Raw genomic sequence first — 23764 nt, 5'->3', positions numbered from 1 at the left:
GTTTGTCCCCAATCCGATTAAATCAAGCTTTTTTAATAATAAATAAGGTCCAATCAAGGATTCTAATTTGGTCGGACTTTATTATTTTAAGAAAAAATTGGATTTTGATAGATAAGACCCTTTGTGTTTACTGGCCTACTTTAACTACAAGCATCTGAATGGTTGTTTTGGGTCTCCACACCACAGCACAATATTGGAAGTTTTGGTGTAAAGGCATAGAAAAATACAGAATGTTTTTAACTTATAAAAAACAAAGAACATGTGAAAACATATAATTCTGTCTGTAAGAAGGCTGGGAAGGGCAGACTAACTGATTTGTTCCTCCATCCATCCTACGCACGCCTGTAAAACGCTGTACATTTTAATCAGCAAGTATAAATACTTACACAAAATATATGAAGAAGGACTGCTCCTCGCTGACGTTCCTTAATGCTAAATACATCTTCCGGAAACTCATTAATAGCTGCAGAGAAATTTAAAAAAAAAATAGAAATTGTAAATTTGGTGGAATTATAATAAGATAGCTGCAGTTGGAGAGATCCCTTTGATGGATCGCCCACATATTTCCAGCAGCAGATAGCTGTACACGGCTCCAACACAGAACTGTAACGGGTCAGCTATTACTGGTGTGTACAGTGACATCATCACATGCCATTTATCAATGAAAAGAGGTTCAGTCAGTATAAATTGTACAGTTTAGCTGCACACACATGTAAACATGGCTAAATAGTTGTATCAATTGTTAAGTCCGCTTTAGTTTTGGGTTGACACCACAAATAGGAGCAACTACAGTACTATTAGCAGGCAAAGGCAGTTAAAATGAAAAAGTTTTTGTATAGCAATTTCAGGATATTCTTTATTTGTGTAAATTATTATATTTCCCTTTTTCTTCTCTGTTTATTTGCGTTTATGCAAATGTATGGAATCTGCCATATTGTTTACCCTTTGCTGAGGTACTTGCCCGTAGGTTTGTTCTCTAAAACAGTGCTGGACAATGATTTCTATGCAGGGGCTTACTATTCCCTACATTATAATAAAATAATGATTTCATAAAAATAGATCAGTGGAGTCCTATGAGCAGGCAGAGGGCCATAAACTTTCTAACTGGCCTCTAGTGTGTGTGCCCTTTTCTAGGGCATTTGCTATGCCTACACTTCACCACTGCATATTTTTATCTTCCAGAGTAATTTAACTTAACTGACAGACCTCACTAGTCTGCTTTCTATCATGTTAGTGGAATGTGGCATGTAGCATTGACCTTTGCTTTTCTCTGAGGTTAACCAAGGTGGTCCAGTGTTGAAAATGCTGCAAACTGCTTTCCATGCTTCTAAATGAAATTGCACTTCATTTGTCAGCTATAGTGAGTATATCTCAAACATGTCATTGACCTAATCTGTGCAAGTTTTTTTTACTAAAGTAGCATATTACTAAATTACCACCAGTCTGAGATAGCTGCAGAATTATGGACAGTCTGGAGGATGAACTGCATGTTTTGGGCCACATTTACTTTTGGGTCAATTGCAAAATTTCAGTACAATTCATGACTTCTTTCCCACTATGTAGTGTTTATTCACTGTACATTTGTACCTGCTGCAAAATATTGCACACAATGCTGGAACATAGTCACGATAATTGTGTTTGTTTGCAGATATTGCATTCACATAATTACAGGCATCACATGGGTGAGGAACGGGCATACACTTACATGTTCTTCAATTGCACATGATTCCACATGTGCAAAAAAACTGACATGGGCACAATGCACAAAAGGAGCCCTGAACTTACTGCTTGGTCAGTGGCAGATGTAATATACAGGGCTCTCTTTCACTATGGCATACTGTTCCTGAGCCACATAAATAAATGGAATGAGTGCATGCACCTGTGTTTTCTTTTGCGTGGTGCCAAGTGGTTTATGTATTTTGTGTGTGTGTTTTTGCATTTATTCCTGCACCTGATCTTTGTAATTTAGAGAGGAAGTTTTGCTATTGGTGCCCAAGGCTATGATGACCTGTTCGAATAGAACCCCATCAACAAACTGATGCAGTCCTCATCTGAGGGCTTTTAAAACCTGCCCAAATGATATCTGGCCAACCACTAATCAGAAATTAGTCAGCAGGCGATCATCTGGGCTCAGACTTTGGCCAATAAGCTTCTGACTCATTTTGTGTGGCTGGGCAAGCAGCCAAAATCAGGACAGTACTGGCCAGAGAAGTACAACAAACTCACTCATCCCATGCATTATGTCAGTCAGAGACAAGCAACATGTGTCATTTCATATGCTGTTGAACTAGAACTCAAAATCACATCTGAAAGTGAAGGAAGCAGGTTCCTTTAGATCAGCCTAAGTCAATTTTTTGCAGTCAAGCATTAATTTGTAATTTGTAGTATGTTGCTAGAGGTATACAATTACTGAAAGACATGCCAATGAGTAATTTGTTAACACTTTAAATGCTTATGTATTATTTTTCTGCCATTATTGATTATTCTTCTTCTTCAATGGATGGCGGGATGCACTGTGAGCACCACTGTGGTTTTGACACCCTCCTGGGACATATGGGTTTGTTGGGAGGGTCTTTCACACTCTACTGATAAAATGTTTACATTTCAAACCTATACCGACTAAATATGTGTTGGTGGCATTGATCTTTAACCCCTTAGATCAAGGATTTTGTCGCTCTCAGTAGAAGTTACTTACCTGCTTTAAATACTATATATTTAAATAAAGGGCACATTGTCAGAATAGGCTGGACAACAAGCAGGCATGGGCCTGGGTATACAACACTGCATAATCATGAATACATTTGAGAGAGGAGGGTATAAAGTTTAGTATTGGACTGACATTTCATGCAAGAATAGAATAAGAGGGAAATGTTGCAAGCCACTTCTACAGAAGAAGCGATAATACAAGTGTTTAAAATATATGGTACAATACATGGTATAACTATTTAGGGTGTATATTAGGGTGTATATTAGGGTTTCTAAACTGTGGCACTTAAGCCATTATAAGATATAAACACCACAGGGTTCTCGGCAAAAGCAGGAGGGCTATCATTTTGTCACTTACTTTTTATAAAAATATTTGATTTACAATTTGGGCACAGTTTATCTGGCTTCTGACAATGATTGTGGATCCCCATTATCAAAGAATAGTGGGAAAGTGTTTCATTGCAAAAATGTTCATGAAAATTCCACAAATCATTTATTCTCTCTAAACCAAACTCTGCATATCTACACTTCTCAGGAAAGCTGAGCACATAACAAAAGTCACACAATGAAAGATTATGTTGGATTTATTAAGAAAAAAAATATTCAAATTTGTTTATAGACAGGAATAAAATAACTTATATGCCTACAGAAGTAACAAGCATTTATCTTTATGCACTCACCCTCCCCAAATCACATATTTGTTCTCCTAAAGCATTTGTGTGCTCAGTTCTGCAACGTGGATTTTCCTTAGCTCTGCCTCTCTGCCGCAAAGATAAATCATTGTATCTCTGATACGCAAAGATTATATGGATACCAATAATTTTATTGTCAAAAATATGTTTAAACTCTTCCACAAAAACATATTTTCTGCTACAGAGGGAAGACCTATATTAAGAAAGCATTTAGGTAGCTAATTTTGTAATAAATTCCTATATTTTAAAATATAATGGTAGTCACACAGTTATTCATTGAGAACACAAGGATCATTATTCCTTATTATAAATCATGGTATAAAATGCAGCTGGTAAAATACCAATTGTACAGAGTTGTACTATTTACGAGTCACAATACAGTAAGGTTGTGAACATTAGAAATTTATTTTTGAATAATACATTTATTAATATGCCAGTTCTCTGCCGCAGAATTCTAACTGCATAGGTTTACATATAATAAGCAGTGCAACACTGACTGTGGGTGGAAGTAGCAATACTGCAGGGGAATAAGTGCAGTGTTAATTGCACTGGCTATTTGACTTTGGCTATTTGACGCCTGGAAGGAATGAGAGAAATATTTTGCTATATTTTGCCCACAGAAAAGTCCCCCATAGAGTAATTGATAGTAAAAAAAACCTGTTGTGTGGTTTACAAAATGTATCGCGGTTTGAAAAACTGTTGTACTAAGAAACACCCATTGACTTCAATGCCACTTTTTGCAGTTTCACATATTTTTGGCAAAACCAAACGGGTCAGATTCGTCCATCACCCCTTATCTACATATTGGACAGGTCTATGCAGCATTGCTAAAACATATTGACATTGTGCTCTGTTGATTAAAACATGGTGGTTTGGCCAAATATAATGGTTGTGGTTTGACCACAGAAAGTCTGGTAATCCTACAACTAGCAAATACTATCATTAAGGGCCAGATTTATCAAAGGTCAAGTTTTAAAGGTTTGTGAAGGTTTTTTTATACCTCAATTGAACTCAAAACTCAAATGTTTTCTGATTTAAGGAAAAACTCAAATGGAAAAAACTCGAATCGGTGTATTCAGGCGGAAAAAAACAAAACTCAATTAAAGGGTGGTTCACCTTTAAGTCAACTTTTAGTATGTAATAGAAAGAACAGTTCTAAGCAACTTTTCCATTACTTATTTTTTATAGTTTTATAATTATTTACCTTTTTCTTCTGACACTTTCCAGCTTTCAAATGGGCGTCGCTGACCCCATCTAAAAATCAAATGCTCTATAAGGCTACAAATTTATTGCTCATGTTCATTTCTCATCTTTCTAGTAAGGTCCTCCCCTATTCATATTCCTGTCTCTTAATCAATCAATGCATGGTTGCTAGGGTAAGTTGGACCGTAGCTACCAGATTGTTTATAATGCAAATTGAAGAGCTGCTTAATAAAAAGCTAAATAAGTCAAAAACCACAAATAATAAAAAATGAAATCCAATTGAAAATTGTCTCAGAATTTCACTCTCTACATCATACATAAAGTTAACTCAAAGATGAACAACCCCTTTAATTGGGTTTTCTGCTGGAAAAAACGCTAATTGCTTGAAATAATCGAGATTTCGAAACCCACCAAAAAAACAAAACCCAGAACATCCTGAAGGCTATTAACATTTTCAAATGATTCAAGGGACCTCTGCCATTGCCTCCTACATGATCTTGATAGGCTTTAGCTGGAGTGTTTTTGGATTCTAGCTTTTTCCAGCTTTGGGGTATAATAAATCTCAATAAATTCAAGGTTATTTTTTTATATAAAACCCCAAAAATCTATGCTTGAAAAAAACCTGAATTTTTCAGGAAAACACAACTCAACCTTTGATAAATCTGCCCTGAACTGTTGTGAAAAAAATTAACTTATAATGACGGGTTATCAATAAAAAGATGAGAAGGGAAAAGGTTTTAGTAAAGAACTGTATATACTAATTTTCTATTGCTTTGACTAGTGCAGTTAGACTTAATAGAACACCCCAGATGTGTGCCCTTCATTTGCATAATAACATCACCAGCAGGGGACAAGATAGGGAAATCTCCTGATACTTCTAGTGGAGGAGTTTACTAAAACAAGGCATTCTGGGTAGAATACTCAAAACAGTGTTACAATCTGAGCATGCTCCTGAAATTTGCATATTATAGTTTCTGTTATAGTCTCAGTATGGCCTCCCTCAGTGAAAGAACCCATTTGACAAAGTAAGGGATTTTTTAAAACCTGCAGTTTTTTTCAAAATACGATATATGTAGTTTGCTTAAACGTGTTTGTGTTGTACTGGTCAGATTGTTAATATGTGTTTGATTTTTGGTGTGATAGGTGCCCTTTAATGAAATACAGTATAAGGTGCTTGCTTCCATCTCAATTAGCTGAACCCAAGGAAGGTTATTCATGTACCATAGAGTTGGAAAATTACTGCATAACCATCTGTTCATCTTTGGACTCATGGATCGTGAGTATAAGGTACTGACAAATCTGAAAAACAAAGGCAGCTGCAGCTCTCTCCAACTTCCATTCAAAGCATTTAACTTACTGGTTGAATGAGCAGAAAATTGTTAATTGGTCATCCACGTGGAAGTTAAAATCCAACAATATTAGGCCAGTTGCCACATGAGCAGATAAGCCCAACTTCAACCCGTTTGCAAAGTAATTTTAAGTTGGTTTATGCAGTTGGATAGAATACAGGCTAAATCCCTTGTACTGTAGTACTAGCTTAACGGTATGTTTACACAATCAAGTCTAGCTGTGATGGTTGCATGGAGTAGTAGGATGCAACTGCATTCCATCTCATGGAACAGAATGGAGTAACCCATCAATAACAAAACTAAACCTAAATAAAATATAGTGGAAAGGCCATGGAGTTAATATGCTGTTTGTCAGAGAAATACCAGAATGATTTTATTGCAAAACTAGTACATTCACATATTAACCATTTCTTTCAAACCTTACAGTCCACTAAGATGACTTAATCAATTCATAAACCTAATGTGTGTGTGGGGGGGGGGCTTACTTACACCCCCAAATATTCCATGACAAGGTTCAATAAACAAACTTAAATTAATATTGGGAAGGATGGGAGAGAAGCTCCCCATCCTGCCTGTTGACGGGAAGAGCAATAGTTGGGGGGGATATGTATAAATGTCTGTCCTAGCAAATCACCCGAGCCCTCCAGCCCTCCAATTAAGTAACTCTAATCATTCCCAGGTGCCACAGGTGGCTCGTGTAGCTGGGTTATTCACCTATTCAATACTCCAGGCCTCCCTTTGTCCAATGTGACCCCTTTGTTGGTATGTCCAGCAGTGACTGTGTCATTCCTTTGTGTCGAAAGAAAACTACAATACATTTGCTGTGCAAGTCCATGCATATTAAAAGATACACATTTTATGAAAAACACAGATGTGTGTATTGCGAGCGTTTACGTGTATTGTTATACCAGTGGTATGAGTGTGACTGCAGTGGGCACTGTAAGATCCAGCAGCGAGTAGGATTGCGGTTACACAATTTTATGGAGGGGAACTGTTTGGCACATATGTGCTCAGGTTTTAAAGAAAGCATAAGAAACTTATTTGCCGTTGTTGGGGGTCTAATTAACACTGTCAATTACAAAACCATTTTTGAACCTCAGTCCTCCTATTGGGTTATCTGCTAAAAAAAGATTACACTTTCAAAGAGTCCCAGGACCCTGGTATCTGGCAGAAACACCCCCAATAGCTGCTCTGTCCCCTCTCACACTGAGATCAGTCTCTGGATAATTATCCCTTGGGTGAGAGATTTGCATTACTGTACATAAGGGCTATTCCACACGGGGAGATAGCGACGCGTTTGCGGTCGCGGCGACAAAGGCTTTTTCAGGCGACTGTTGAAAAGCGCATCGCCTCGTGTGGTTAGCACAGGCGTTTTTACATAGGCGCCCATACAAAACTGTCGCCTGCGCCGGTCGCGGCGACTGTCGCGGCGCTTTGTCGCCGCGACCGCAAACGCGTCGCTATCTCCCCGTGTGGACTAGCCCTAAGAGAGTAGGAGACAAGCATATGTACAAATATACACACATATAATCTTCTCACAACATCTAATTGATATACAAATGAACTGAGAAGCAGAACTGCAAGAACTACCTGGGAATTCATAGCTGTGAGGCCTGTGGCACATTATCAGCTGAAGAGAGGCAAACTCCAACTCTCAGGTCCCAATGCACTGATTATTCCTGGTTGCCTGCACATTGTACTTTAAATGTATTAATTTGCTGTTTTTATTGTTCTGTTTAAGCTGCAATGTGATGCAGTTGGAGACCAATGATTATAATGATTATGGATATACAAAGAAGGAAACAAGTGCTTTGAGAATTGTAGCACTTAAAAGAGGCAGTGGGCAACAACAAAGAGAATTAATCCTATTAAGACCTCCTTTCAACATTCACTTTATTTTCCTATAAATGTTCATAAATGTTCAGCAAATCCTCATTTCTTATACTCTACCGATGTTATCAAGAAAATACATAAGCAAGGATATTAGATAAATCATCGCTCAATCATTCTGTATTTGTTTCTTTAATCACTGGCCATGTTGGTGTAGGATAGTCTAAAAATGGCTGAGGATCTGCTGTCTCAATAATCTAGTACAGTGCTGTCCAACTGGCACCCCGTGGCCAACACATGAAAGTCTGCCTGCTGGCACTGCTTACCTAGTGTTATCTTTAAAAGGTATCAGTACTGCAATTAACTGGCCCCTGCATTTACACCTCAAATTCATATAGAAAACTCCTGCACTGTTCACACATTTAATCCCCCTGCATTGTTCACACCTGTAACACCTTTTATTGTTTACACCCCTAAAGCCCTCTACTGTTTCCACCTCAGACACAGACTGAAGTGCCCACATTGTGGAGGAGCACCTGCATTTTTTGTTTGTTGTGGTCCTGATAGGCTTCCTTGTCTCCTGCTGTATTATGCCTGCCATACTCTGCCTGCCCTATGCTCCCTGTGTGTGCCATACTCTGCCTGCCCTATGTTCCCTGTGTGTGCCATATTCTACCTGCCCTATGCTTCCTGCGTGTACCATACTCTGCTTGTCCTATGCTCCCTGTATGTGCCATACTCTGCCTGTACTGTGCTCCCTGTGTGTGCCATACTATGCCTGCCCTATGTTCCCTGTGTGTGCCATATTATACCTGCCCTATGTTCCCTGTGTGTGCCATACTCTGCCTGCCCTATGCTCCCAGTGGGTGCCATACTCTGCCTGCCCTATGCCCCATGTGTGTGCCATACTCTGCCTACCCTATACTCTGTGTTTGTGTGTGCCATACTCTGCCTGCCCTATGCCCCATGTGTGTGCCATACTCTGCCTACCCTATACTCTGTGTTTGTGTGTGCCATACTCTGCCTGCCCCTTGCTTCCTATGTGTGCCATACTCTGACTGTCCCATGCTCCCTGTGTGTGCCATACTCTGCCTGTCATATGCCCCTTGTGTGTGCCCTACTCTGCCTGTGTGTGTGCCATACTTTGCCTGCCCTATGCTCCCTGTGTGTACCATACTCTGCCTGCCCATTGCTACCTGTGGGATGTGAGCTTGGTAGGGGTTTGCTAGCATTTGGAAATTGTTGTTAGGGGCCCCTAATGTGTTTAATCATGTGCTGGGGGTGGCATATGGATTTAAGCGTATGTTTACATTTTTCACATATGAGTGATATCCCTGCAGTGAGCACCAACCATTTGTTTTTTTGGTGTGCTACCACCACTAATGTGGACATGATCTTAAAAGTTCTTGTGGTAACATGGGTGTGGTTTAAAGTGGGTGTGGTTTAAAAACAGGTAATGGTCAACACTGGCTTCCATTATTGGCCCTCCACCATGTAGACCAGAGAAATTCTGGCCCTCGGTACCACAGATCTAAGAATGATCTAGTACATAGGACAGGTATGGAATAAAGGGTTAAAGCTAGAGCGTTACATTGATTTTAATAACAAGCACCCGCCTAGCATTTGCATTACAGTGGCTCTATTGTTTAGCTGCTTACTACTGAGTACAAACAACAGACTTATGATTGCCTATGAGAACGGAAAGCTTTTCTAGATTAGATTCCTGGATATTAGATAAGTCATGTGAAACACTAAGGATAATGTCACATGGAGCAATTTTTAGAAACTATTAGACAAAAACCTCACAGCAAGTTAGCAGTGATTAATAACAGTAGTTTAGTGCCTACATTACATAGTTACATAGTTAAACTGTGTTGAAAAAAGACAAAGTCCATCAAGTTAAACCCCTCCAAATGAAAACCCAGCATCCATACACACACCCCTCCCTACTTTCACATAAATTATATATACCCATACCTATACTAACTATAGAGTTTAGTTTCACAATAGCCTTTGATATTATGTCTATCCAAGAAATCATCCAAGCCATTCTTAAAGGCATTAACAGAATCAGCCATCACAACATCACCCGGCAGTGCATTCCACAACCTCACTGTCCTGACTGTGAAGAACCCCCTACGTTGCTTCAAATGAAAGTTCTTTTCTTCTAGTCTAAAGGGGTGGCCTCTGGTACGGTGATCCACTTTATGGGTAAAAAGGTCCCCTGCCATTTGTCTATAATGTCCTCTAATGTACTTGTAAAGTTTAATCATGTTCCCTCGCAAGCACCTTTTTTCCAGAAAAAACAACCCCAACCTTGACAGTCTACCCTCATAATTTAAGTCTTCCATCCCTCTAACCAGTTTAGTTGCACGTCTCTGCACTCTCTCCAGCTCATTTATATCCCTCTTAAGGACTGGAGTCCAAAATTGCACTGCATACTCCAGATGAGTTCTCACCAGGGACCTATAAAGAGGCATAATTATATTTTCATCCCTTGAGTTAATGCCCTTTTTTATGCAAGACAGAACTTTATTTGCTTTAGTAGCCACAGAATGACACTGTCCAGAATTAGACAACTTATTATCTACAAAAACCCCTAGATCCTTCTCGTTTAACGAAACTCCCAACACACTGCCATTTAGTGTATAACTTTATATTTATATTATTTTTGCCAAAGTGCATAACCTTGCATTTATCAACATTGAACCTCATTTTCCAGTTTGCTGCCCAGTTTTCCAACTTAGACAAATCACTCTGCAAAGTGGCAGCATCCTGCATGGAACCTATAGTTCTGCACAATTTAGTATCATCTGCAAAAATAGAAACAATACTTTCAATGCCCACCTCCAGGTCATTAATAAACAAGTTGAAAAGCAAGGGACCTAGTACAGAGCCCTGCGGTACTCCACTACCAACACTGGTCCAATTAGAAAATGTTCCATTTACCACCACTCTTTGTAGTATATCTTTTAGCCAGTTCTCTATCCAGGTACAAATACTATGTTCCAGGCCAACATTCCTTAATTTAACCAGTAACCTTTTGTGTTGCACTGTATCAAATGCTTTAGCAAAGTCTAAGTAAATCATATCCACTGCCATCCCAGAATCGAGGTCCCTGCTTATCATCTCATAAAAAGAAATTAAGTTAGTCTGGCAAGATCTAATAAAACCATACTGGCATACACTCATAGTATTATGATTTGCTATAAAGTCCAGTATCTTATCCTTTATTAACCCTTTGAAAAGCTTTCCTACCACTGACATCAGACTAACTGGCCTATAGTTTTGAGGCTGAGAACGGGATCCTTTTTTGAATAAGGGCACCACATTAGCAATTCGCCAGTCTCTCGGCACTATGCCAGACCTCAATGGATCCTGAAAAATTAAGTAAAGAGGTTTGGCAATCACAGAGCTAAGCTCGCTAAGTACCCTGGGATGTATCTGGCCCCGGACCTTTGGTAATCTTAACATGTTCTAGTCTCTTTTGAAGACTTCCCATTTTTGTTCTGTGTTTAACCCTGTGAGAAGCATTTCCCACTTAATATGTTGCAGTGATGCCCTTATACTATCAAAGTTTGCTGAAATTTAGTGTTTTAGTTACTTCCTTATAGAATTGCTTCTGCAACAGAATCTCAAAGGAGACCATGTTATGATCGCTATTCCCTAAATGCACGCCCACACAAATGCTAGAGATGTGTTCAGTATTATTAGTTATTACAAGGTCCAAAAGAGAGTTATTCCTTGTAGGTTCTTGAAAGAGCTGGAATAAAAAGTTGTCATTCAGCATATTTACAAACCTACTAGCTTTTTCTGTCTTGGCAACCGCATTACCCCAGTCAATGTCTGCAAATTGAAGTCACCCATAGCAACAACTTGACCCAGCTGTGAAGCCGCTTGTATCTGCAAGAGTAGCTGGGCTTCATACTCGACACTTATTCAAGGTGGTTTATAGCATACACCAATGATAATTCTCTTTGTAACCTTTTGCCCAGTCCAAATCTCTACCCAGAGGGATTCTACACCCTCACCAGTGACAGCTATTGTTATTTCTTTAGCGCATGGCTTTAATTCAGGCTTTACATAAAAACACACTCCTCCACCCTTTTCAATTCACAGTGATATAACATCTCTGCATCAGGGTGGCTGTCACATACAATAAGGGCAAAATCATATTCCTTAGAATGTTTAAACTAAATATTAGATTAGTTGAAGGGGGAAGTAAAGCCCCCTGGTATGTTTTACCAGTGCAAGTTACTCCCTAGCATCCTCCCAATTGCATGGCTGTCATCTGCCCCAAGTTAATTGAGCTTAGGGTTGCCTCATAGTCAGTTTTTCAGCAGCTAGGGCTGGGATATAACCAATTTAACTGCAATTAACTTTCTGGTAATTGTATAATTTTTCCCTCCTTCCATGAACTGTTTCAGCACAAATCAATTTTAATCCTTCTGTCCCCCTTTTCTTAACACATAGATTTTCGCCCTCACCGATCCTACAAATTTCTGCCTTGATCCATACATTTCCTGCTCTCGTGATTTCATTAACCCTGACAGATGTGATGTCATTAAATATCCCTCTCCACTGCTGCCCATCGATTTTTTCCAGTTAAGGTGGAAACCCTAATTGTGTCCTATGCAACATATACAGGGCAAGGCTGTGCAGTGGTGTTGGAGGCCATTACTTCACTAACCTTCCCAGAATGGATTAAGATGATTTCTTACAATCTAGATTTTTATGTCCTTAAACTGGACACTCTACTCTGATGATTAATACTTACCAAGATTTCAGGGGCAGCTCTGCAAACTTTTAAAACGTCCTGGCATATTTCAACTCCCTGTAAGTCTGTCTCTTCCCCTCCCTCTCCTACTATGACCCATTTATAAGCACAGTCTGGAGCCTGTTCAGAGAATAGTGTCTTTTCCTCTCACTTGCTGATTTATGACACCTGCCCCAGATTTTTACATTCCAGTGTGCAGAAAATAAAAGATCCTAATAAGCTGTGCAGAATAATATACCAGATATTTCTACAGCAAATGTAATAAAGAAATAGGAAAAGAACATGCAGGGAATCATGTCTACAGTTGTTGGAAAACCACATCTTATTCTTAGAGATGTAGTTCCCCTTTTAAGTTTTCACATAACATTGTTACAGGTAATTAAATCATGCACTGAATTGTCCTATTATAAAAGACACCCTACGTTCAGAAACAGGTCTGTTTTAAAAAAGGTCAAAGAGGGTGTTTGCCCTTGGCCTTGAAACACAAATGGCCCTGAAAAAAATCTTGAATAAAGCATAATGAATAGCATAGCTTTAATATAGACACAGAGTTGTACCTAGCACTCTCTGGGCCCCTGCAAAAACAAACCCCACCCCCAACCAGTTGCACAGCACCACCTGTTTCATGGGCCCAATTTTATATCTATTATTGTAGCCTCATGGGTGAAAGAAGCCAGATGTTTGTAGTTTGCATATCCTCATGGGGTCTCCACTGCCCTAAACTCCCCTCTGGGTTTTGTATTCCTATTGTTACGCCATCCATATTGTGGCCCTCTGACATGAGGACCCATGGGTACCAATAAATATGTAAGCACAAAACTTGTTAATATGTTAATATCAATAATTTTCTTCTAACACTAAACACTTCAAAAAACAATCATAGCTTCTTACTTCTTTTTCATATGTTTTTCAACCCCCAGCAGACATGCCTGTAGTCATCAGGATTCCATGTAGTTTGATGCCAGTGCAAGCCAATTTGCTATCTATTGATGTGCTATGTGAGCACTTGGCTGATCTCTTGCCTGAACATGGAGACAGTGAGTGATTGGAGGCAGGTTGTACCCCTGTCTCTTTATGGGAAACATCTGACACAAGGACAGAATGCAGAGATAGTGTATTTCAGTTCACTCAATTACTTTTTCCCCAAAACGTCACATACAAAGCCACAGCCAGCTGAGTTTTACAGCTTTACTTGTGGCAGTGACTAGACAGGTCTCGACAAAGTTTTATTCTGTGGACACTTATTACTTAGCAGAAAATCCTGCACTATCCACTATACGTACATGTGTTAATACCTCATGTATGTGACACTAATCCTATTAACGGAGCAGGGACTTGAGATGCAACTCAAAGGGCAAGTGAGGGAGGTTAAATAGAAATCAGGTGGTAATTAGTACTTTTGCTCTTTGCTGATTGTGGAGAAGATTATACCAATCTCCTCATTCTCTCTGCTTTAGCTTCACATAAAGTAGGTTTTCAATCCCCACTAAATAGTTAACTACATGGCCATCTGCTTTGTCATGCAGAGGACCCTCGCCATAAACATAAGTGACCAAGAAGCAGATGTTTTGTTTTGCTGATCTCCTTATTTTTGGCAAGGTTAGGCTCCATATTTCTTCTACTTGGGTTCAGATGTTTCAGAACTCCATTTAATTGTTCAATTGAAATGTAAATATTTTAAATTGCATTTAATGGGCAATTGGCTGAATTGATAAGGGTTAATTCCCTTGGTAGGATTCAGGCTGAAAGTTAATATATAATAGCCATGTTTAATTCAGTTTTATGAAGCCTATCCTAGCAGCTCCTGGAAAAAAAATCATTTTGTTCTCTGTTTATCAGCCTCAGTTCCCTGACACATGTAAAATTCATGATGGTTTCCTCAGGGCCTAGCTTATGTTCTGCGTAATATTTGTCTCTTTATCCAAGGCTGTAAAAAATATATGACTGGCAAAGCAGTAACCAGTAGAAGAAGGTGAAATTGCCCGCGGATGTTGGCAGCTCATTAGAAGAAAGGCATTTTTAGTTGTGCATGGAAATGCCAGCCAGGCAGTCAACTCAAAGTGATGCTTCTGCAGATCAGATGGATGCTTGTCAATTGATAACCTTCAGATATCCTACCAAATTACATCTGTATACAAACAGCAAGCTGTCAGGGACTCAATGGAGCATACAAAACATAATTATTTGCAATAACAGCCAGTGAACAAGAGAGGGCATAATGTAACATCGGCACTTCATCATCCTTACAGCTGGAAACAAAAACATTTTCACTGACCCGTTAATAAGATGCATAAATAATTTAATTTGTTCAACTGTTCAAGCCATCTCAGAGGAACTAAGGACAGTTAGAAAAACTAAGAGAGAACTTTTAAACTGCATAAGGCTGCAATGTACAGTAACATAAGGTGCAAAAGTGACTTGTAGTTGTTGAAGCCTAGACAGAATTGCCTTAGTTTCAGATCTTAGGGGCACATTTACTAAGGGTCGAATATCGAGGGTTAATTAACCCTCGATATTCGACCATCGAAGTTAAATCCTCGAACGAATTGCGGTAAATCCTTCGACTTCAATATTCGAAGATGAAAGATTTAACTTTGATGGTGGAATATTGAGGGTTAATTAACCCTCGATATTCGACCCTTAGTAAATGTGCCCCTTAGAGTCGTGTGGATGGAAGTCGAAACACCAGAGCTCAAAAGCAGTAGTACAATATATTGAATAAAGTACCCCCTCTTGTAAAATATAAGAATATTATAAGTTACCGAGGCTTTTCATGACCATATAAAAACACGAGCACGAAGGCCGGGTGTTTTTATACAGGTCATGTAACTCCGAGGTAACTTCTAATATCTTCATATTTTGCAACATGGGGTACTTTATTTATTATAATACACAAGTTTAAGTGAGTCTTGTGACACAAATGACATCAGAACTCATCATTTATAACTGATGGCATCCCTACTCACCATTTATAAAGATATAATTTACAAGATATTCATGGCTTTTGTGTATTATAATAAGTTACGGTTTATGCATCTATTTGCCAAGCAAAGATTTCAAAGACAAAAGGATTTCCAGTATTTCTCAGGTTCTTATATCCACTAATAAACAATGCATTTGATTGGTCGAATACTAACAATGATGTGTAATAAGAAAAACTAACAATGATGTGTAATAAGAGAAAATCGAACTTCAAAAGTCTTTTTGCTATTTTTATCATTATAAGTTAAACATGAAGGCACATTATATGATCTATTATTCATTCTCTTATAAAGTGATTATTTATTTATGTTATGTTGTAGATAGTAAAAGTCTTGCAATCTTACATTTGTATATTGATATATAAAGAAATTAAAGTAATAAGTAGTAATATAGGAGTTATAAGTACTACTACAATTGATTGTAGGAGAAGGAAAAAGAGACTTGGGTAATAAAAAGCAGTTGGTGCACTCTACACCTCAAGTTAAATGTTATTGTATTGGGGGTGATGGCACATGGAGAGATTTGGAACATTTTGTCACACTGATGGAGGGGCAGAAAATGCTACAAGTCTGCCCCCTTTTAAAGTGAACAGGAATGGCTGATATGAAAATGAAAATGAAGCAGCTAGCATTTATGAACAATACACATCTCACTAGACAACACAAAGCATAGGGTTGCCACCTTTCCTGTATGTGTTGTCTGGACAGGGGATGTGTGCACATGATATCATGGGGAGGGGAGTGTTATATTGCAGGGAGGGGCATGTTACATCACAGGGCAGGGTTATGACATGGTGATTGGTGATTGTATTGAAGTCAATTTAAATTAGCCATTCTATAACATAGTAAAAGTTAAAGGTGAACTACCCCTTTAAAGGTGAACAACCCCTGTGAACAACCCCTTTAAATTGAAACCGTTCCTCACTCTGGTGTTTCAGTCTCGAAGCTCAGTAATCCATATGCAGTCTTTGAACTATTACAATTTGTTATATTACTTGACACATTTCTCATTTTCTCTATATATGTGGAATATTAGCAACTATTGTATCAATTCTAATAGCTGCCTTTAATGAAACTCAGGGATTCTGCTCATCAAGGACAAAGATAACTAGGGAGACATGAGAAGGTGAAACATGAAACTTTAAACTGTAACATTAGAAAGAATTGTAAAAAAAAACAAAAACATAACGCAATTTTATTTCTGGTGTACCATATGAAAACAATTGAACTGAATTTTTTAAAAAGGAACAAATCCTGTAATGTTTCAGTATTTAGCATGGCCACCACTTGCCTTAATAAGCCCTTGTCCTATATCTTGTATCGATTTAAAGGAGTTAACTTTGAGTTAACTTTTAGCATGATTTAGAGAGTGGCAATTTGCAATTTGTTTTCTTATTACACTTATCCTAGACCTAGGTTTAACTGTGCATGCTTCTGCAGGCTTGGGGCCCCATTTAAGAATGCTCGAACATTTGGGCTCTAGCATACAGTTCCAAAAGCTCCTAAACTCTTGCCTGGATTCTTCAATTGAATACCTCAACTTTACGTGAGCAGGTTTTTTCCCCCCACTCAAATAATAAAAAGCTTGGCAGGTAGCCAAGGTATTCAATGCAACAAACTGGGCACGAAGGCTCGAGCATTCTTAAAGGGGAACTATCGCGAAAATGAAAATTCAGCATTCTGAAATAAAAAAACTTCCCAGGAAATCACCAGAAATCATGTCTCTCTACATACAGAAATTGTGAAAAATGCCATTATTTTGTTAGATTTTGTTTGTACTGTAATCAGTTATTTGAGTGATTTTTAATTCATCTGCTAGGAAAAGAGCCCCCCTATAAGATATATCGGATCTAACCGTCAGTGATTATCTGACACCCAACTGCTGCATAAAGACAGAAAGACAAAAACACACTTAAAATCAAGCTCTGCCCATTCCCATTTTGTGGCTTACAACTCAGACCACCACATGCTTTTGGGCCTTTACTGCTATGGGGCCCCTAACTGGAGCCTCCCATTATTTCTGTACAAGATACCACTGTAGTACATCACATTTTTTATGCACCACCTACAACTGTGCAAAAGGCCTACAAGAAATTAGAGGGAATGTTCATGGCAGACAATTAACAATAGAATATGGTATATGTAAGCATAAAATTAAGTTTCAACCATCTTTATTATTATTTGTAGTCATCAAAATGGCAACAGAAATGTTGTTTACTATGGGAACTTTAAACAATTGCTTCACACTGTATTACAATATTACAAAAAACATAAGACTACAGAGAAGAAGAGGTTTAAAACTACTTAGAAAATTATTAGCAGTTTGTCTACAGCTGCTCCCTTAAGCACAAACAAGATGCCTCTGTTTTCTGATTAGTTGCTTTTGCCTCTCTTAAGTCTTTCAAATCCCATCAAGACAAATCTTCTGCATTAACCCTGTCACAACTCTGAAGAAACAAAAATAGTGATGAAAGCCAAACTTGGAACCTTCAGCATTTATTTTGGCCCCCATTCAGTTACACAACAACAGCACATAGATGGAAGTAGGCAATATCTTTGGATGAGATGACGTGGAAAAATAACCATCTGTCCTGCTGGCAAGATAGCTTTCTTCTGATTGGATAATGCGAAGGAAGAGATTAATTGTTCTCATTGGGAAGCATGATCCACTACTAGTTCTTCATATGCTAAATCCTGGCTTGCCCAGCCAACATGATTTCTTCTTATTAAACCAAATGTTTTTACACTTGCATATGGCTTGCTGTTGTTTTCTGAATTTATACATAATTGTTCCTTACAAAAATACCAGTGTAAAAGCAAACACCTTATTATATATATTGGTTACAGATACATGGTCTGTTTTAGGGTAGAGAAACAGAGGCAACATTTCAAGGTCCACTTCTTATATATCCCGATTCCACCAATTCTTTGCCTCTGATTCTCCCCAATTGATCACCACCCTACCCTCTTAGATCACTGCTCTGTGTCTTCAGGTCCAGGCTGGTAAAAATCTTTACTAAAGTTATATGATACATTCACTAGCAAAATGAATCCAAATATTTGCACTGAATTTTGCTAATGTCTGGAATTTGTACACACTCAGGTTTCCACAGCTACCCCCAAACCCCTGAAACCCCAAATTTCTATAAATCTGGTGTCTATATATCCTCTATAATTAGTAACATTAATCCCGTATGGTTGATTGATAAAACAAACAAAAGGAGAGAAGCGTAATGAGACCTGAATGCTGTATGCTCTGTGGAGGTAATGGCCAGCAATGACATGAAGAAGAGCCTGTTCTTTACTAATCCCTCTCAACAATCTCTCTTCATGCAGGAGTTGGAGTCAGATTTTGATTGATCGTTTGGTCAAATTCAATGGTATGTGATCCCCTTTCCTAGACAATATATTAGAGATAAAAATAGCCAACTCCGATGCAAAACTGCATGTAGAGAGACAGATTGATCAGAGGGAATGGAGAAGAATAACTAAATTAGTTGAGAAAAGGTAATGCATTTTTAAATGATTATATTTTTCCATAATATTTATTTTCGTTGAGATGAAAATTATATTCAGTTTTTATTGTAACTGCTGTAGACACAGTATGCAATTGCACATTGTGTCTAACATTTTAAGAGTGGGGGGGGTTACTTCCACAGCATGCATTTAAAACAGGGTTTGGATTGAATCCGATTTATTGGGCACAAGTTCAGTGCGCAAACTGCTGTTGATGACTGACCTACTACGAGAACCCTGATTCTACTGCCAGGGTCAGGGTGTGGTAGATCCAGGGTTCCCCATTAGGCACAGTTGTAAACCACATTTGCAGGTGCATTATTCAACGAACCCTTAAAGAGATACTGACACCAGAAATTAAACTCTTTTTTACAAGTATCACAATATTGCCTTTGAAAGCAACTTATAACTTTGCCATAAAGTATTTGCACAATGCTTTTACATAACCTTTCTGATGCCACATGTTCCTGTATGAGGGGGCTGCCATATTTGTGCAGCAGGAGTCCGTTAGCATTAGAAACTCTAACTGACAGGCTGATATGGGACAGTTAAGGTTGGCAAAACAGTTAGGTTTAGAAACTTTAACTATTACAAAAACAAACCTCTCAACATGACCTATAGGTTACTTTTAATGTACAATCATATTATAAAAAGTAGATTTTTAGTGTCAGTATCACTTTAAATGTAATATGAATATTAGCTTGCTGAATAGGAGTAATCAAGGGAATATCAAGGAAAGGGATATTGGCACATCACTGTCAAATATAGTATTCATGTTACCTCTAATACCCATTGCTGGGATGTCATATCTTATGACTCTAAAATTGCTAAAGTACCCAGGGGCAATGTGTACATGTTTAACATAAGCAAAATCTTTCTAACAGTCAATTGGACATTTTAAAAAATGTTGTTGTTAGATTATGAAATTGGTTGTGGATAGTACCTTCAGATCATCGTTAAAGGGATACTGTCATGGGGAAAAAAATGTTTTTCAAAATGAATCAGTTAATAGTGCTGCTCCAGCAGAATTCTGCACTGAAATCCATTTCTCAAAAGAGCAAACAGATTTTTTTATATTCAATTTTGAAATCTGACATGGGGCTAGACATATTGTCAATTTCCCAGCTGCCCCAAGTCATGTGACTTGTGCTCTGATAAACTTCAATCACTCTTTACTGCTTACTGCAAGTTAGATTGATATCACCCCCTCCCTTTTCCCCCCCAGCAGCCAAACAAAAGAACAATGGGAAGGTAACCAAATAGCAGCTCCCTAACACAAGATAACAGCTGCCTGGTAGATCTAAGAACAGCACTCAATAGTAAGAACCCATGTCCCACTGAGACACATTCAGTTACATCGAGAAGGAAAAACAGCAGCCTGCCAGAAAGCATTTCTCTCCTAAAGTGCAGGCACAAGTCACATGGCTGGGGGCAGCTGGGAAATTGACAAAATGTCTAGCCCCATGTCAGATTTCAAAATTGAATATAAAAAAACTGTTTGCTCTTTTGAGAAATGGATTTCAGTGCAGAATTCTGCTGGAGTAGAACTATTAACTGATGCGTTTTGAAAAAAACATGTTTTTCGATGACAGGATCCCTTTAAACAATTGTTCACTGCGCATGGTTTTGGCGAAAGTAAGCAAAGGAACAGATAGCCATCGGTCAACATATGCTAGGTCTTGTAGCCTACACAACAAAGATACAATCAAAGTCTCCTCACATATCTTTTATCATGGATGTGTGGCTCTTTCCTTCAAACGATCGTTTAGACACAAACTGCCCTTTTGCATTAGATTAATAAAAAGGATATTATTTGCATTCTTTAACTGACAATAATTGCCTAATTCTCAACCTGTGTCTCAGATATAAAATTATTAGGCACAATACAGTCTTAGCCACAGTAAGCACAGGTTATAGAGTCATGTTGGGATGAATGAAAATCAATGATGGTAAAGATACCATAAAGGAAAGAAATCAGGCGCCAATCACTTGCAGGGAGACTGCTAGCAGAAATGTATCTTTTTTTCAATTAGAGAATTCCAGCTGGCATGCAGTGATAATGAGTTTCTCAATACCCGTCTTTGCCTGCTTGGGTAATTGTTAGATAAACCACAAAGTCTGATTCAATTACCTGAGCTCATATCTTCATTCCTCCTGTGAGAAAGTACCCACAGATAAAATTTCTACCTTGATTAGCAAATGACCACTAGTTACACAAGGGCAGCAAGTCTCTCGCAGGAATTTACGGTTTCTAGTTTCTGTGGCTAATTAGCTGCAAAGCTGTAAATTTATCCTAGTGAATAAATATTCCAAAACTAACCACATCATTCCTGGCCAAACGGCTGCAATCCAACAGAAATGCAGTGTTGGCTGGCTGATTTCAAATGCCTTTTTTGCTTTCACATTTTAACCTTTTTGGATTACTCTCACAATGCCCATGCACAGGGGTGTGTAATCAAATCACATACTGTAAAGTACAGTTAATTGGCTCCTGCATTTAATGTGATTCAGATTGTTTGCTCCAATGAGAAATTGGAGACTGTTATGAGTGCAGAACAATCTGTGAAGCATAATAATTAGAATAACTAAAGGGTTTGTTCACCTTTGAGATAACTTTGAGAATGATATAGAGAGTGATATTCTGAGACAATTTTTTTTGAGTTATTTAGCTTTTTATTCAGCAGCTCTCCAGTTTGCAATTTCAGCAACTGGTTGTTAGGGTCCAAATTACCATAGCAAACATAAGGGAGTGAAATATGTATAGGAGAGGGTCTGAAAAGACAGGTAGGTAATCAAACATAGCAGTAACACATAAATGTGCATAAATATGAAGATTTTTTTAGATGTGGTCAGTGTCCTCTATTTGAAAATAACAAAGAATCAGAAGGTGGAAAATAATTAAAAAACTATAAAAAATAAATAATGAAAACCAACCCAAAGTTGCTTAGAAATGGCTATTCTATAGCATACTAAAAGATAACTTAAAGGTGAACCACCACTCTAATATAGCAGCTGTTGCATAAACAAGAAAGGCTGAGAAATCTGGGAGGTAACGTCTAGCATTTTTTAACTACTTTAAACCACTGCTGGAAAGTCACACAGTGCAACAGTTGCCTAAACAGAAGCATTAACAGTATTAGTCAATAAGATACAAACAAACAGATACAAATAACTAAATATACAACTAGGTGTATAGAAAGCAATAGAGCAAAGACACACTTGTTAAGCCTAGTATAAAAGATTTTCAATGTATCAAGTTTGGATGTAACATTCGCCCGAAGATGAAGACATATCTGCAATGTCTGCAAACATTCTAAACGATATGAAACAAATATTTTAGTTGGTAGCTAAATTCTAAACAGCATTCAACAAATTGTTCAGTAGTCAAGAGTCACTCTGCTGAGATGATTTTTATACACTCACATAACCTATCACATGCAAAGTTATACATTTCTGTTTTCTTTAAAATTGGGAAAAAAACTATTTAGGCAGCATTTGTAAAATATAAGGGTATACTTGTATCCATTAATAGGTAACCGACAAAGGCCTATTGATGTTTTTTTTTCTTTCCAGTCATGAGGTTTGCTGTAACAGGGTGCATGTCCCTATATAGACAATTCAATAAAGGCTGCTCTGCCCTGCTGTATCACATGCCTCCTGTGAGTGGGATCATAAAGGCTATTAGTTGCTTCACCCAGTCTCATATTGTACATGTGGCACTTGCCTGAAACAGCTTTCCTGTTTAACTAACAATGTGCTAACAATTTATGAGGAACATAAAAGGGTATGATGAGTCTTTTATGGACATAATGCCAACTCCCCGTTAGCACATTATAATAACTGAAGAATAGCTACTTTTTTCTGGGTTAAATCTGGAGCAGCAAGTAAAAGGAGAATATGCTGTTGTGCACCAGAAACATGTTATTTGCCTTTATCTATGCACCTATTGTTATGATTCAATGCCTGCATTTCCCTCTCAATGATGCATGGATTCTGAGGAAAAATGGTACATTGCGTGAAAAAAACATGGCGATTGTGTCCGAAACTTCGCTTAGCTCATTGCATCAGGGTAATTGAATGAGCCCTACTGTCTATAGGTCCAGGCCTGGACTGGGAGTCAAAATAGGCCCTGCCATTCCAAGTACAAAGAGGCCCAAACAGCCTCCTACCAGCCCACTATATGGTAACTTTCTATAGAACCATACAGCAGCCCCTCTGGCATTTGCCAGAACCCACAGATTGCCAGTCCGGGCCTGTGTAGGTCTACAGTCCTGAAACATTTCTGTCTGTCAACACAAGAATGTAGCGCTCATCTAATTAGCACAGAACAGGATGCAAAAAAGTTGCCTTGTTTTGCATTAGCAATAAGCACAAGCCGACACAGACTCTCCATTGTGAAGGGCAAATACCTGTATCTCTCCCATGAATACAACACTGCTTGTGTACAGCAGCACTGTATTCACAAGGGGTGGGGCTTGGCTCTGTATGTGAGCTTCCCCTTGAATGCCCTCTAGCATGTGTATTATATAGACCCACAAGTTATGGAGCACCAACAGTCACAAGGTGCTACAGAGCCATGTACCACTGGCAGGAGTTAAATACAGGACAGCACTGTGCATTCTAGTCTGCATTGCCGCACTGTCCTGTGGCTTGCAATTTGCACTGGGTTTAGAATTGAGGCATAATGCAGACTGAACTGATTTACTTTCA

General features: G+C 38.4%; 1 protein-coding gene across 2 annotated transcripts in view; it reads right to left on the bottom strand.

The window, feature by feature from the left end:
* LOC108698722 (sodium/potassium/calcium exchanger 4) overlaps positions 1–23764 on the bottom strand; it is a 79917-nt gene that overhangs the window by 41931 nt on the left and 14222 nt on the right. For both annotated transcript variants that reach the window (XM_018230435.2, XM_041573018.1), the window contains exon 3: positions 387–463. In XM_018230435.2, coding sequence (XP_018085924.1) covers positions 387–463 — 77 coding nt within the window. The remainder of the gene's footprint in view (positions 1–386; positions 464–23764) is intronic.

The sequence above is a fragment of the Xenopus laevis genome, chromosome 8L (genome assembly GCF_017654675.1).
Source record: "Xenopus laevis strain J_2021 chromosome 8L, Xenopus_laevis_v10.1, whole genome shotgun sequence".
NCBI classification, from domain to species: domain Eukaryota; kingdom Metazoa; phylum Chordata; class Amphibia; order Anura; family Pipidae; genus Xenopus; species Xenopus laevis.
The sequence above is the reverse complement of the archived record's forward strand: the minus strand, read 5'-3'. Positions and strand labels throughout refer to the sequence as shown.